At 43.9% G+C, this 16,133-nt stretch overlaps 2 protein-coding genes across 4 annotated transcripts in view; both read right to left on the bottom strand.

The window, feature by feature from the left end:
• SYT17 (synaptotagmin 17) overlaps positions 1-16,133 on the bottom strand; it is a 112,536-nt gene that overhangs the window by 95,039 nt on the left and 1,364 nt on the right. The window lies entirely within an intron of this gene.
• Positions 3,528-9,606, bottom strand: ITPRIPL2 (ITPRIP like 2). The gene has a single exon (XM_073362317.2). It carries the CDS (start codon positions 9,083-9,085, stop codon positions 7,541-7,543), a length of 1,545 nt encoding a protein of 514 aa, XP_073218418.1. The 5' UTR covers positions 9,086-9,606; the 3' UTR covers positions 3,528-7,540.

Genomic DNA, 16,133 nt, shown 5'->3' with positions numbered 1-16,133 from the left:
AAAGGTGAATACACTGTACTATTGTACTGGATAGCATCCACCAGTCAAAATCCAAGAATGAATAATACTTCTCGTTTTCCAAACACTCCATCCAAAGACAGGTTAAAACATTTCGGAGAGTTTTAATTCTGCATGAAACAAGATTGGCAAGAATAAGAGCCAAGGGCTGCCCTCCCCTTACGCCCCCCGGCCCAATAAACTTTGTTTATCAACAGGATCTAGATACAACCAAACTTTCTTTGCCCAGTATTTATCATCTTTTCCACTGCTTGAAACTAAAGAGCAAGCATGTTAAGAAATGGTTTAATCAGCTGTCTACCTTATTTTTCCTCTTCTTTTACTCTAACCGTAGCCTTCACTAAGTATCCATATAACCTTAGCAAGCTTGCCCATATCTTCCCACCTCCTAATCTCCCTATTAGTTACTCCCCTGGTTGCATTATGCCTGAAGTTATTTACAAGCTCCTTCTGCCAGTGATCAGGGCTTTTCATATTGATTGCGATGCATCTACCACACTTGTGGGCACCATTAAAATACAGGCTGAAGCCCACTGTGACAATGTCAAGCTAAAAAAGGAACTGACCCCTTTTTGCAGAAGTGTTTTGTTTGGTTTTAAAGAGAAAGTATAGGAGTCAAGAAATACATATTCAATTTCCAGGTCTGCAACAGTCCTCTTGTGAGACAGTGCAAATCGCTTACCTTCCTGAAGCAGTTTCCCCACCTGTTAAAGGGGAAATGATACTACTTCCCTACTTTAGGGGTTGGGTGCAAAGAAGCTTAAAGGCATCAGTTTATCACCTGCACATCCACCAATGTGATATATGCCATCATGTGCCAGCAATGCCCCTCTGCCATGTACATTGGTCAAACTGGACAGTCTCTTCGTAAAAGAATAAATGGACACAAATCAGATGTCAAGAATTAACGTTCATAAACCAGTTGGAGAACACTTCAATCTCTCTGGTCACGCGATTACAGACATGAAAGTTGCTATATTACAACAAAAAAACTTCAAATCCAGACTCCAGCGAGAAACTGTTGAATTGGAATTCATTTGCAAATTGGATACAATTAACTTAGGCTTGAATAGAGACTGGGAGTGGCTAAGTCAATTATGCAAAGGTAACCTATTTCCCCTTGTTTTTTCCTACCCTTCCCCCCCAACCCCCCGTTCCTCAGACGTTCTTGTTAAACCCTGGATTTGTGCTGGAAATGACCCTCCTTGATTATCATACACATTGTAAGGAGAGAGTGGTCACTTTAGATAAGCTATTACCAGCAGGAGAGTGGGGTGGGAGGAGGTATTTTGTCATGCTTTGTGTGTATAAAAAGATCTTCTACACTTTCCACAGTATCCATCCGATGAAGTGAGCTGTAGCTCACGAAAGCTTATGCTCAAATAAATTGGTTAGTCTCGAAGGTGCCACAAGTACTCCTTTTCTTTTTGCAAATACAGACTAACACGGCTGTTACTCTGAAAAGGCACCAATGTTTGTAGTGAACTTTTGACAGTCTCAGACAAAGCACTAAGTGTTATGTGGATATCAATAGGTCCTGCAATGTACGTGCAGAGTTAAGAAAATAAATAATAAATTATGTTCTATTCATAAATTTCAGTGGAAGATTGTTGGTTTAATATAATGTTTGGGACACATAACCAAAATAAGACATATGCTAGGCCCAAAAATGCTTAGACACTTCCACACATGGGCATAGGTTAAACACTAACCATATCTACTAGAAACATGGATATGGAAACCCCATTCACAAACCGATCCAAAGAGAGATTCAACTCCTCATATCCTGGGGTATTAAATTACGTACCCATTATAACAGGAGTCACCAAAAGCCTTCAAATGGGTGGAGAGTTGTACATTAGAAGATCACTGAGTACTGCAGTGAATACATAGCATGAACACTAACTATTCCCTCACCTATATTTTGAAGATCTATATATCTTGATTATTTTCATGATCTGAATGGAAACAGAGCTATTCATCTCTCACCTGTTAACTACACAAAGTTCATGTCCTCCTTTGTGAAATTTCAGCCCCATTGTGTACCTGTCAAGTTTTCCCACATGTTTAATAAGGAAGGTACAAAGGAACTAACCTAAAAGAGCAAACTACAAACATTCTGCTGTTTGAGTGGTTCTGAATGCATAAGAAAGTGCTTTTTCCATCAGGCACCTGTAACTTGCATTACCAGTACTTAATCAGTAAGTCCCTGCCTAACTTGTCTGCATTACAAGGTTGATATTTTCACATGGATGAAAAAATTTTAAAACAAATGTCTTCTATGGGTTGGACACAAACAGACTTTTCTTTAGTACCAAGCCTTAGTGTCATTAGTCCATCTAATTTTTTCATTAATGAAAATGTATTATGAAAGGAAAATTGCATGCTCTATTAATGTTTTCTGCTCAAGAGAAACCCAGGACTGGAACAGGAAGTGGTTGGAGTACTGCAGGGCAGAGGGTAGAGATAAGCTTTACGCACTGACCAACGTAATCACCTCAAAACGTTAATTAAAACGAAAACAAATCCAAATACTCCCCACAAACTTTGATCAGTGAATGTGCAATAATGGCACAAGAAAACATCTCTGTTAGTGAGCTTCCAGTCAGTTCAGTCGACCGAGTAATCCAATTGGCTGAACATTCCTCAGTGCTTTATAAAATGGGTTCTTGGACTACTTGATTTTTTCCCTACAAAAAACTTTTATTTGTGGGGAAGGGAAGGGAAAAATACTTAAGATAATTCATCTGAAGTTTAACTTGTATTTTAACATATTAAAGGTTCAGATCTTGTTGATCCCATTTTCTAATAGAGTACATTGGCACGAGCAACAACCATATGGTTTTAGCATCCTTCGGAGGATATCCTCCCTTATTCATCTTACGTTTCACCCACTAGCTTCAGTGGAAGTTGTCCATGTGAAACAATGACAAAATAAGGTCCATGCAGTTTGTAACTCCGAAACAGACACGTGTACACATGTAATGCCTGTACAGCTTGCACAAACTTCTGTTCACTAGGAGTGAAGTCCTAAGCCTCTGTGCAAATCCCAAGCAAGCAGGCTTTTTGTGGGGACCCAATCAGGAAAACAGAACTGGCCCCTCCCTAACCTGAAAACAGCACAGCCAGTGCGACAACAACTTGCAGCAACATTCATGGCCCAGTCTGCATCCCTTAGCATGGAATTCTGGCAATGGACCCAGTTTGTGGATCTATTGGCCAAGCTTCAACCTCTCTCCTGGTCCTTCCACAGCATCCTTATTCATAGTCCCAAGGAGCGTGCCGTCAGGACAGGTCTTCCCACGTGCAGAGGAACCTCCTGCAATCTCCAGGATTTCACCCTTAGGTAATACAGTATCAGGTTCACTGCTATTTGAGTAAATTCTACTTGATGGAGAAGTTATCTTTTGCCACAGAATCACTGTTAAATCACTTAGCCACAGAGGTTTCAAAACAGCTGTTTATTAATATACAGTGAAATATTAAAAATGAGTAACAAAACTCCAACTTTTTGCAGAGGCAATAAAAGTGCACATGTATTTGGATATTAAAATAGAAGAGTTTATGAACATTTGTTTCAAACAGGCTAACATTTTAAGCATATAAACACTTTCTTAAAACAATAGCAGCTGAACAACACTTAGTTAAATCTTTGGTCTGATTATTAACCAGCAAAAAATAATTGTACCATGAATGTCCATTTCAAACAGACATTTAGTTTGGAGTGCTTTGCAAGAAGATCCAAAAGTGAAAAAGAGAGGAATGCTTTAGTCATTTAATCAAGGTCTCATTTAAGAAGTGTTATTAACTTAACAATTAACACTATAATTTCTAATACATGGAGAAAATAGATATGCAGTTCAAAAAATTCATATGCACATCTCAATTTATCCTGTTTTAGATGTAGCTTTTCCCAAAAAAGTGACACCAGTTTTGATTGTACTAAGTCCTTAAAAAATTGTTGTGTATTTAAAATACACAGTGTCTAAAAAACACGTGTTTCTTTCTGTATTTCATTTTTAATTTAAATACATAAACTATCATTCTCAGTCTACACTATAACAAGTAAGGCCCTAATCCTGCAAATACATGCGTGGAACATTACTCGTGTGAGCACTCCCATGAGGGGAGAGAGTATCAATACGTTACTCACATGGGTCAAATCCTGCATGTGCATGTTTGCAGGATAAGACCCTAAAGATAGCACCAGAAACTAATATTCGCACCACCACATTTCATTTGGCATAAAATGACATTAATAGTCTAACAGACCCAATTTTCAATAGTCACTTTAGTCAAACATAATATTATCAACATAGGCATTATAGATACAGGAAATACCAACCAATACCTGAAATGTACAGATCTGAATTGCTGTTCAATAGAGAATTTCAGTCTCTGATCCTGCATCATCTGAATGCAAATTTAATTTTACTCATGTAAATAGCCTAATTGACTTCAATAGGCCTACTCATGTGACTGAAGTTAAAACAGGTGCATAAGTATTTGCAGGATCAGGGCAGTGGTTTGCTCATGTCACCAAGAACATAATCTCACATACACCTTATTAAAGATCAGCTTGATTTGAAGTTGTTAGCAAGCCCAAATCAATGGGAGTTTTGCAGCTGATGGGAACATGGGTATGGAGCCCCTTCACTGTAGCCTTGTTTTATATACATTTTGGAAGCATGGTTTAACATGGTTAAATCACTTTTCCCCCCACCTCAATCCAAATCTTCATGACCCTTCTGCAGGATTCCTCCATCTATCTCTGTGTCCTTTGGATTACCTGCACTGCTCTTTCACCAAGTGTTTCTGCTCCTCCTCATTTGTCCTTTCCCCCAACTTTCAAGTTTCACTTTCAGACTATTTATATTCCCCAAAATCCCTTCTTATTATGCATTTCTTGATGTAGCTTTCCCTTTGTAGTATCAGCGCTTAACAGCAATAAGAAAGTTTTATTAAATCTAATAGGTTTCCATGTATTATATAAGCCAGCAAGGAACACACACCAAAATGTACATAGTCCCTCTTGGAAAAAAAAAAAAAGTGTTACACACTGATGTAAACAAACAGGTAGTTCACTAAGGTAACCATGTTGCCAGGATTAACTGTTGAACTAAATGTGTATTAAGTGCTCCAAGTAACCACAATACCTTGGGCCTGATTCACTAGTCCTTTCTCAGGCAAAACTCCTGTTGACTCAAGGACTGCAGAATAGCACTCCTTGTATGTGTACCTAGGGCTGCCAATTTTGGTTGGACATATTCCTAGAGATTTCATCACAGGACATAACCTTTAAATCCTGGAGGGCTGGCAACCCTATACAAGTCTGCAAAACAGTAAACATTTTTGCCTTCTAAAAATGCACCAAGGTAGCTCACTTAGGTCCACACGGTGAGCACAGTGGTCAACACTACACTTAAACAAGCCATTTGTATTTGCCCAAAGAGAGAACCAACGCTCCATGTAAAAAATAACCCAATTTGAGAAAATGTCACTTAGATGCTAAATTACCTGAAAATAAGATAGCAAAGTCAGTTTAAAAACCAAATACAAGGAAACATGCATCTATAACTGGAGAAATTTTCAGTTTAGTAAACTAGGTTTTATGAAGCTTTGTGGTTGTTTTTAAAAGTGTGCTATTTTCTATCATGTATAACTACAGATAGAGAACACCAGCATAATATATATGAGCAATATTCTAAAATTAACAGTTTTAAATTATTCCAAACATTCCCAGCTATTCCTGATTAATTTACCAAATTAAAATTAAGCACAGCAGACTGTCCACATAGGACCCAATCCTGCAAACAATCAGGCACATGCTTAACCTTATGTACATGAAAAATTCAATTACAGGCTTGGTGCCTTAATACTTTTAATTTTCAAGAATGTGGTCTTAGAAGCTGTGGAAATGTATTACATTAAAGTTTGGATTGCTTAGAATGTGTAATTTTGCAGACAACCTGTGATGCATTTGGTTCACTAGTTTTTAACTATTTATATCAAAAACACACACACTTTTAAAGAGCATATGAAATAGAAGCTTTCTGATCCTTTTCTACATACTATAGTTTAATGCAGCAATGGCCCATAAGGTCAAATGTATTTTCTCAGATAAAATCCAAAACTAAACTATTAACGTATACTACTCAGAGACAGTAAGTGCTCATTAAAGATCAATTGAGAAGTTGTATGAGGTATTCTCAAATAATCTATCTACACACGGAAATTATCTGGCTAGTGTTTACATTAAAGGGACGCCATCAAAGTTAATAGGTTCTTACTGTACTATGAATTTTTCCCAAGACTTGGGAACTTTAAGGCACCCTGAAATATTATTTTTACAAAAAAATATTTGCTGCACCAGAACAGCCACCTCTCGCTTCTGGTATCTCCTGGTCTGAGGCAGACCATAATGCTGCCACAGTTCAGGAGTTTGGTTAGCTGATCCACTAAAGGACCTTACTGACCTATCAGTGAAGAACACATGGGTGCAGCAGCTAGTTTACACCTCTACATTTTTGGAGTTATTTTAAAATTTTTCACTATAGCAAATAACGTGTGAGGCAGGTTTGGTAGTTATTAAGGTACGGCAACTTTTAAGGAAGAAAAACGGTTCAGGTCTAACAACCAAGACAGAATGCTTAGAGGATTTACACATCTATCCATTTTTAATAAAAAAAAAAATTAATGCCTCTTTTATGTTCAAACTAAATATTTAGTGCAGCCAATTACCATACAATGAAGGCCTTTACGGAAATAAAGTGCAATTGTTCTTCTTTCATTTGTGAGCTGTATAATTATATTTTAATCTTTCAGAGCGACCTTCATTTTAACACAAATGTACAACTAGATTCTTCATACTTTTGTCAAATAGGTTTTAATTTCACTCCTCATAATTTAATTTTATATTAATTTGCATATTATTCTACATTTAGCACAGTATATTAAAATCACACAGACAACTACCTATGAGTGTCTCATTGAATAAATATTTCAAACTGTGTTTAAGGATCAAGAAATACCCTTGGCTTCTCCTCCACCTCAAAAAAGTACCTTGTCACACTGACTTTTTCCATGCCATTGATCTTTGATCCTGATTAGCTTTCTTTTAATGCAAAAGATATGGACAGGGTCACTTTTGTGACTAAACTTTAAGGTGACATGCCAAATTCATCAGTGTGAACCCCTCTATAAATCTGGTACCAAATTAGGTTTACAAGTGGTTATGGTAGTGCTTTCTAATTAAGGCACTTTCCTGGAAGTTTAATAATTTCTCCAGGAATCATCATCATTACAAAGCTATTAAGATCTTAAAGTGTCAGTATTGCTTAGTCTTAAATTTTGGATTTCCTAGGTTACCAGGATCAGGGAAACACACAGAGAACCCCACCGGATGCTGTCAGGCAGTTCAATCTCCCTTCGGACCCTCAGGCAATTTACTAGTAACACAGATAGGTCCTTTGGCCTCACAGTGCATGCCCCAAAGGCACTGACAAACGCCCCTAGGTGATGCTCAGTTGCTTTGGGACTCTTGACCGGTGTCGGTGATGTGCTTACACAACGTGGGGCTCTTCCTCAAGTACCTTGGGTTACTGTACAGTCGGATGATCTTAGGAGCCTGGTTCCAGGTGTTCAGCAGCTGGAAGGCGGCCAAGTCTAGAGTAGGGGCGTCAAAGGCAGCCAGCAGATTGACGGGGGCAGCTTCCTTCAGCAGCTTCGGCACCGGCACCGCCTCGGGGACGCTGGCGTTGCCCAGGAAGAAATGCATCAGCACCCGCTTCCGCAGGCAGTCCCTGAGGTACAGCACCAGATCCTCCAGCCGCTCCGCCAGGAACTGCTCCTCCCAGGCTTGCCAGGGCCCCCGGAGCAACAAGGAGAAGAGCGCCGTCTTGAGGATGTAGGAGGAGAGGACGCGGCCCCACTGGGCGCCGAAGGGCTGCTCCAAGCCCCGGCCGCGCAGGTCCCGCAGCCCCTTGAGGATCTGCAGGCACTTGAGGTGGCAGGAGTTGGCCGGGGTCTGCTCCTTGAGCCAGCTCAGCAGCCGCTGCTCCTGCTTGGCGACGTTGAGCCCCCAGAGGGCCTGCAGGGGGCAGGCAGCGCCGGGCTGGGCTTTCCTGGCGCCGGGCTGCAGGGCGATGAGATAGAGCGAGTCCCCCAGCGGGATGGCGGGGATGAGGCGCACGGCCATGGAGATGTGGCAGCAGACGTAGTCCGAGCGCGGCAGGATGTGCAGGGTGAGCTGGCGGCCCGGGCAGGCGGCCAGGCTGATGCGGCAGCGCTCCTGCAGCCGGTAGAGCACGGCGCCCAGGCACCGCTGCAGGTGGCCCTGGAACCAGCGCAGCACCAGGGCCGAGGACAGGTAGCGCCGGCCCTGCAGCTCCACGCAGAAGCCCTCGCTGAAGGGCCGGTAGCCCCGGGGCCAGGCGGCCCCTTGCGGGGCCTTCAGGGCGCAGGTGAAGGTGCTGCGCAGCTCCGGGGCCAGCCCCGGCTCCTCGGCGCCCAGGCAGCGGGGCTCCAGCTCCAGGCGCGGCGGCAGCCGCAGCGGCACCAGGATGTCGAAGCAGTCCGGGCTGCGGACCTTGTGCTGCTCGTAGGCGCTGCCGATCTGCACGAAGTCCCCGCGCAGGGTGGGGGTCAGGGAGGCCGGCTGCAGCCCCTGCGCCTTGGCCGCCCGCACCAGCTCGCCCACGATGCGGCTCACGTGCGCCTTGCTGTGGCCCAGCACGTGCGGGGAGAGGCGCAGCTGCTGCTCGTAGAAGCTCTCCAGCAGGCTCCGGCGGGCGGCGCTGCTCGGCGGCGCCTCGGGGCCGCGGGCGGCTCGGGGCCGCTGGCCGCACTCCCCGCTGCCGCTGCGGGAGGCGCAGTAGCGGAGCAGCAGGAAGCCCAGCAGCAGCAGCGCGGAGCCCTTGAGCAGCGGGACAGAGGCCGAGTCCGGGGCGCTGTCCGAGTCCGGGGCGCCCGCCCGGCTTCGCGCGGCCTGGTAGAGGCAGATGAGGGCCGTGCCCAGGCAAGTCACCAGCGGCCAGAAGACGCGCAGGTTCAGGGTGTAGACGGTCATGGTGCGGCGGGAGCTCAGCCCATGGTACCGGCTGCGGCAGCGCCCCCCGGCCTCCGCATGCAGGGGGCGCCCGCCACCCCACTCACCAGCCTCCCCCAGCTCCGGGAGTCGGCACGGGCACCCCTCTGTAGGCTGCCCTAGACCCACTACCCCTGCGGCTCCCAGGATTGCCAGCTCCTCCCACCGAGTGCTCTTCCACCACTCCCCGCTCCAGCGCCGGGACAGCCAGCCAGCCAGCCGCCTCCTTCTCCGAGTCCCGCTCCAGCCCCTGGGGTGCGCCCAGCCAGCCGCCTCCTTCTCCGAGTCCCGCTCCAGCCCCTGGGGTGCGCCCAGCCAGCCGCCTCCTTCTCCGAGTCCCGCTCCAGCCCCTGGGGTGCGCCCAGCCAGCCGCCTCCTTCTCCGAGTCCCGCTCCAGCCCCTGGGGTGCGCCCAGCCAGCCAGCCGCCTTCCCCCGCCTGCCTCCCGTCCCAGGACGCCACCCAGCCGCCTTCCCCCCGCCTGCTTCGGCCTCCTGTCCCGGGACACGCACTCACCGCCCCCTCGCCCCTGCTGTTGTGCTTCCTTAGTCCAGCCCTTCTCCCCCAACCGTTACTAGCTCCGAAGCTTCCTCTTCCGAGGGGAAAAGGTGCCGCGTCATTTATTGTGTGAGCTCAGAGGAAATGCCAATGGTTTTGGCCAGGGGAGAGCGGGATCAGGCTTGGGGGTGTAGCCACAAGCTCCGCGGTTTTGCCTGGGACCCACCCGAACTAGGGCAGTGGGGTGGGAGAGAGGAGAGAAGGAACAGCTGCTCCCCATCACTTCCCTTTTCCACTCCGAAATGAAAGCGTTGTCATCAGAACCCATTGACAGTTTTTGTCCAGGGGCTTCTTCATTCAAAACTTTAAAGGATGGAGTTCCTAATTCTCAAACTTTCAGCATTGGCTTTGTTCCCATTTCTTAAACACAGAGTGATCAAAGACCTAAACAAAAGCAAGACAGCAAAAGATTCATAGTGGGAACTCTTAGTATAATAGTTTTACGGCCATTTAATCTATTTTTTTATAATTTAGTTGGGGTTTTTTTAGATAAATGTACTTTAAAAAATAAGACATAGGTTGATAAGAGAGGAAGCTCAGACAGATTTGTTCAAATAATCTGTCCAGCACATACCCAGATACAGTGAGAACCTTGCTAATCAACTCGCTTTACTGTCATGAAGTCAACATGCCAGGCTCACTAACCAGCAAAGATATAAGAGAAGAGCGCTGTAAAAAAAATCAGCAGTATGCTTACTTTAAAGGGCCAGATACTCAGCTGGTGTAAATCAGCACAGTTCTATTGAATTGACGTCCGTTCTTACAGAAAAATAATGGCGTTTGATCTGCAGATCTGGGTGAAAATCAGAACCAGGCCAGCTTAGATTTTTACAGACTGTGGAAATAATATTTTAGAACTGTTTTCATATTGCACATCACACTAAGAAAAATTTAGTTAACAAAAATACAAACATTCAAAATAAATTAAAACTTGGCAAATCTATATAAATAGTGTGTCATGAAGTAGGCATGTGTGCACTGTCACTACTGCATCATCCTCTCACCTCAGAAGTCTTTGACTGTTCATCACAGGCTCTACTGTGCTAATAGCTAACAGTGATTCTCCTTAACTTCAGAAGTTAGAGACCTGTGCTTTTGCAAGGGAAGGCACCGAGTTCTATCCCTACTACCACTGTGAAGGTTTGAGTGATTGATGTGCAGCACAGAGACAACTGTTGTTCCTAGGTCCCTCCAGATTTATTACAATATTAATAACTGCTCCTGATAATGACTCTTTGTGACTTTAATATTAAAGTTCTATTAAATTTTTCTATTATATTCTCAGTCTGGGTGACACAAGACTTGCTCACAGTTTTTACTGTGCCCAAATTGCTCACATACTGACATCCTGAAGAGAAAGGAGATGACTTTGGGAGCAGTTATTAATTTGACTAGTTAATAATTTATATTATGAACCCTTCCTTGCCTATTGCAGGCCTGAAGGCTGCAAGCAGTCATACATGATCAATTGCTACGACACTTGTGTCTGCAGCACAGAATTCAACAATAGCCATCTGAAAGAAGCTTATGAGCTAACTCCACCTTTGATTCAGCAAAGCTATATACTCCAAACTTGATACAAGAAGTTGCACGAGAAGGCAGCTTGGAGCAGTCACAGGGTGGTGAGCACCTTGCATAGCTACTTTCAGTTCACGACTGGGATGTGTGGAATGAGAGAACCATGAAGAGTGGGGTTGATTCACCTCACATGGCTTCACTCTGGGATGGCAGTGGTAAACCCAGGAGGGCCTGCCTGCACATGTCTTGAGGCACACCCCTGCCACCCCAATTTGAGTACGCCAATCCAAACAAAAAAAGCAAGACAAGTGTTTAGCCCCTCACAAAACTATGTGGGAAAGTTGGAGGTTGAAATACGCACAGCACCTCACATGCAAATCCCAGGTGCCACTAGGTACAATGAGTAGCCAGTCCCACGTCACAATCCCCGAGACACACGGTCAGTATGAAATGGGGCTGCACGCGCTGACAAGGGAGACATTCTGCTGGCCCTTGATGCTGTGCACCATACATGTCACCCATCCAAGTTTACACACTTTGGCCATAATTTAATCCTGCCCTCTATCCCACGTAGCATAGAGCCTTGAAGTGAATCTTTGCATTCCCAAATGCTCTTTCTGTCTTCCTACTTATTTTCCTCTGAACAGCCCTATATGCCAACTCTCCAGTAGTGGCAGAATTGGGAAATGCGGTCCCCAAATACAAGTGGAGAGGACAGGCACTACCATTTGCAGAACTGCAAGGAATAGAGTCAACATCCCTGAAAACAGACACGCACCTCACACAGGGAAGTACTAGCCATGCTGCTGACATAACAGGACTGGTTAGAACCACTGTAAACGTATGAGACAGGACATTGCGGTTGCTATCACAGTTGAGTAAGCTGGACCACATGCCAGCAGCCGAATGAAGTCGCTCATGCAAATGGTACACAGCAGTCAAAGATATGGGGAGCTACCAAGCAGATGTGCTCCAGTGGGCACGTAGGCCCCGAACAGCATCATGACAGCAGCACCACGCCCAGTTCCCAAACAACCCAGCAATTAAGAGAGGCCAACCACACAATGAATAACCATCCTTGCTCTGAGCCCCGTTCTGTGAGAGAAGCCTTAGGAGCAGATGATTCAAATATGTGAGGGTCATTGCTGCTTCTGGAGAGAGATGCATATACACATATAATCACTTGCATATTTATGCTGCAAAACACTTTTGATTGGGAAGCATGTCCACCTGACCTGAAGGCAGGATGATTGCAATAAACATGCATGTGATGAATGGCCTGATAGCATTTGGAAAACGCACAATGGTGAGGAAGCCAATCCACATCTCCACCAGTGTGGCTGCCTCTCCATTGAACTTAGACTCAAAAACATGCTCATCATCACCTCTATGAAATCCTCAAGGGGTGACAGACAGACAGCTTCAACTGTCTGTCACCCTCTGGAAAAATCTACTAGCCAGGACATGAAGGACAGCCAAGACCTTCTGGAGAATAAGTATTGGCCAAGAGCCCTCTGATAAATTGTAGTTGGGGGAAGGCTGGAGAGCAAGACAGAAGGAAAGGAGACTCACTAATCATACTTGGTGGGAGAATGACACTCCTGCATATAGAAAAGGAGTACTTGTGGCACCTTAGAGACTAACCAATTTATTTGAGCATGAGCTTTCGTGAGCTACAGCTCACTTCATCAGATGCATGCTGTGGAAACTGCAGCAGACTTTATATATACACAGAGAATATGAAAAAATACCTCCTCCCACCCCATTGTCCAGCTGGTAATAGCTTATCTAAAGTGATCATCAGGTGGGCCATTTCCAGCACAAATCCAGGTTTTCTCACCCTCCACCCCCCACAAAATTCACTCTCCTGCTGGTGATAGCCCATCCAAAGTGACAACTCTTTACACAATGTGCATGATAATAAAGTTGGGCCATTTCCTGCACAAATCCCATTGGTGGGCCCACCTTAATTATGCACATTGTAGGGAGAATGGTCACTTTGGATGAGCTATTACCAGCAGGATAGTGAGTTTGTGTGTGTGGTTTTTGGGAGGGGCGTGAGAGAACCTGGATTTGTGCAGGAAATGGCCCAACTTTATTATCATGCACATTGTGTAAAGAGTTGTCACTTTGGATGGGCTATCACCAGCAGGAGAGTGAATTTGTGGGGGGGGGTGGAGGGTGAGAAAACCTAGATTTGTGCTGGAAATGGCCCACCTGATGATCACTTTAGATAAGCTATTACCAGCTGGACAATGGGGTGGGAGGAGGTATTTTTTCATATTCTCTGTGTATATATAAAGTCTGCTGCAGTTTCCACAGCATGCATCTGATGAAGTGAGCTGTAGCTCACGAAAGCTCATGCTCAAATAAATTGGTTAGTCTCTAAGGTGCCACAAGTACTCCTTTTCTTTTTGCGAATACAGACTAACACGGCTGTTACTCTGACTCCTGCATATGGAATTACACTAGCTCCAGCTGCCAGTGCAGAAACAATAAGATAAAGAGGATGTGTGGTCTGGCAAAGATGAAGTAACAGTCTCAGGCTAAATAATATATAATGCAATTTGATACCAATAAAACCACAGTGTTCAGTTCACATACATACACAGTTTGCACTAAAAACACCCAACAATTATAAGTAACCTTTTAAAATTGTTTTCTCAATCTTTCTGTCCTCAGGCATGACCTACAGCAATACCCTTGGTTCTCTGGAAGAAGATCTTACCTGTAACATTATTTCTCACAAAATAAACTTAAGTCATTAGTGCTTAAATGCTTCTGTGATTCCTTTGTCTGATCTTCTCTGAGCTTCCGTTAGCAACTGAACATCTGGTGCTTCCAGCAACTCTACATGCAGTTTATCTGAGATATGTATTTGAGAGGTATAAAGCTCACAAATGCTTGGTCTACACTTAAAAGTTACATGGGCATAGCTACATCAGTCCAGGTGTGCAAAAACCACACCTTCGACTGATAGCTATGCCAACATAACCTCAGGGTAGATGCAGCTGTGTCAATGAAAGAATGCTTCTGTTGATGTAGCTGACATTATTCGGGGTGATGGTATTCCTACACGGACAGAAAAACTTCTGTTGGTGTAGGCTGCATCGACACAAGCGGGCTATTCCAACAGCTACACTGCCACAGGCTCTGTAGTGTATACGTAGCCCATGTCTCCAGACTCCTGAATTATATATGACTGCTCATATTGATGACATAGCGGTTGATTGCTAAGGATTAACAACTTTCCCATAGAACTTTGTTCTTTGGTCCACAGATTTTTTTTTATTATTATTTTATTTTTTTTAAACCTTTTAACCCAAAGAACTGGCTGATTTTCTCTTCCACCTGCACTTTTTCTCCTGCCACCTCTGAAAATATATTGTGTCATCAATATGAAGTTCCTTACAGACATTAGTAAATTTGCCCATAGGTAGCCGAGCCTAACATTTGAATAAGCGAGCAAGCTGAGTGAAACTCTGAGGAAGGCTGGGACTTGCCTGCTATAAAACTGACTGTTCTAAAACTGAATTCCTGGTTCTTTTAGGTGTTGACTGCTGTTATGTTTTTGGTGACTTGAGACTGAGAGGCATTTTCACCTGCTCAGAGAAAATTGGTGAGAAGACCTGGTCTATGACTAGGGATCATAGACCTTACAGTAACACAAATAGTAAATAATAACACCTCTACCACAGCTTGCTTGGAGTGTGGGAGTCAGGTGAGCTTCTGGAACCATTAAAGTTTTAGGTCTGTGAAGATCAGAAGATGCAGTTTCAAGACTGTAGTAAAACTCTGCCACATAGTAACTGACAAACTCAGGAAATGAGTCGGTCTGGATTTTTCCCTGTGCAGAACAGCAATGCTTTTTGTGCACAGAGTAGTTTCTCTGTTGCAGAGGGTTTCTCCTGATTACAGGGCTATATGTTCTCTAACTTTGGGGTTGTTGTTTTGTTTTGTTTTTAGACATTTGGCCCTTTCTATACAGGGATTTGAAAACTTGTTAGCATCTTTTTAGCAGATAGTGTTTAAACATGATTCTTGCTAGAAATGTGCTAAGTCATTCACAGATATCAGTTTAGACAGAACCATTGTCCCCTGGTGTATTCTGAGCCGTCTTCTGTTTGTTTACTGAATTTTCAGATGGCTTGCTGAAGTATAAGGATCTTCTATTTATGGCTCTGCTTGTGGTTTAATTCCAAAGGGCAAAGCTCTTGTATTATTGTGATTTAGCTGCAGTAGAGTGTTGATCTGAGGTCTTTGGCTGCACTGGCAGAGAGGAAAGATGTGGGTGTTTAAAAGATGTAGGTGAGTAGACAGAGTGTTTACTGAATTTTCAATCAGAAGTCTCAGTTTTAGAAGTCAGTGAGGAAAGGACTCAAAACACATAAGTACCAAAGAAAAGAAAAACATCAAGAACACCTCCTATGCACCTCTATATAAAATAAAATCTTAGTTAAGTGAAAAAATCATATTTCACAAGGAGAAGTTTATGTTCCCGGACTGGTATACTGTAGACCTAAACTATGCGTTTTTTAAAGCCTAGGAATACACCCACAAACAATTTTTATAGCATTATAACAAAAAAACAAAAACAGTAATATGCCAGTGCAGTATAGTCAAGAGCATGTGGCCTGGCAGTTATGGTAACTTTGATGTCACAGTCCTGATCTCAAAATACAGGCAGTTTCACCACTATTGGCAGGTCTTGAACCCAAACTGGAAATGAAAAAACATTTATGGGATTTTCCCCCCTCCTTGTTTCACGTTTTCCTGCATTTCTCTACAAAGCAGCATATACAAAACAAATCTCTAGGAGAGCAGAGGGATATTCTTGTTTACTGTTTGATAAGCACCTGTTTCACATGTTAAATCTTGTGGTCACCCTCAAAAATATAAAACACAAGTCCAGAAAACTTGTGAAGCAGACTACCCACCTCAACACATATCAGACC

This window comes from Lepidochelys kempii, chromosome 10 (assembly GCF_965140285.1).
Source record: "Lepidochelys kempii isolate rLepKem1 chromosome 10, rLepKem1.hap1, whole genome shotgun sequence".
In the NCBI taxonomy this organism is placed as follows: Eukaryota; Metazoa; Chordata; order Testudines; family Cheloniidae; genus Lepidochelys; species Lepidochelys kempii.
This window is presented reverse-complemented; position numbering and strand designations above follow the sequence as displayed.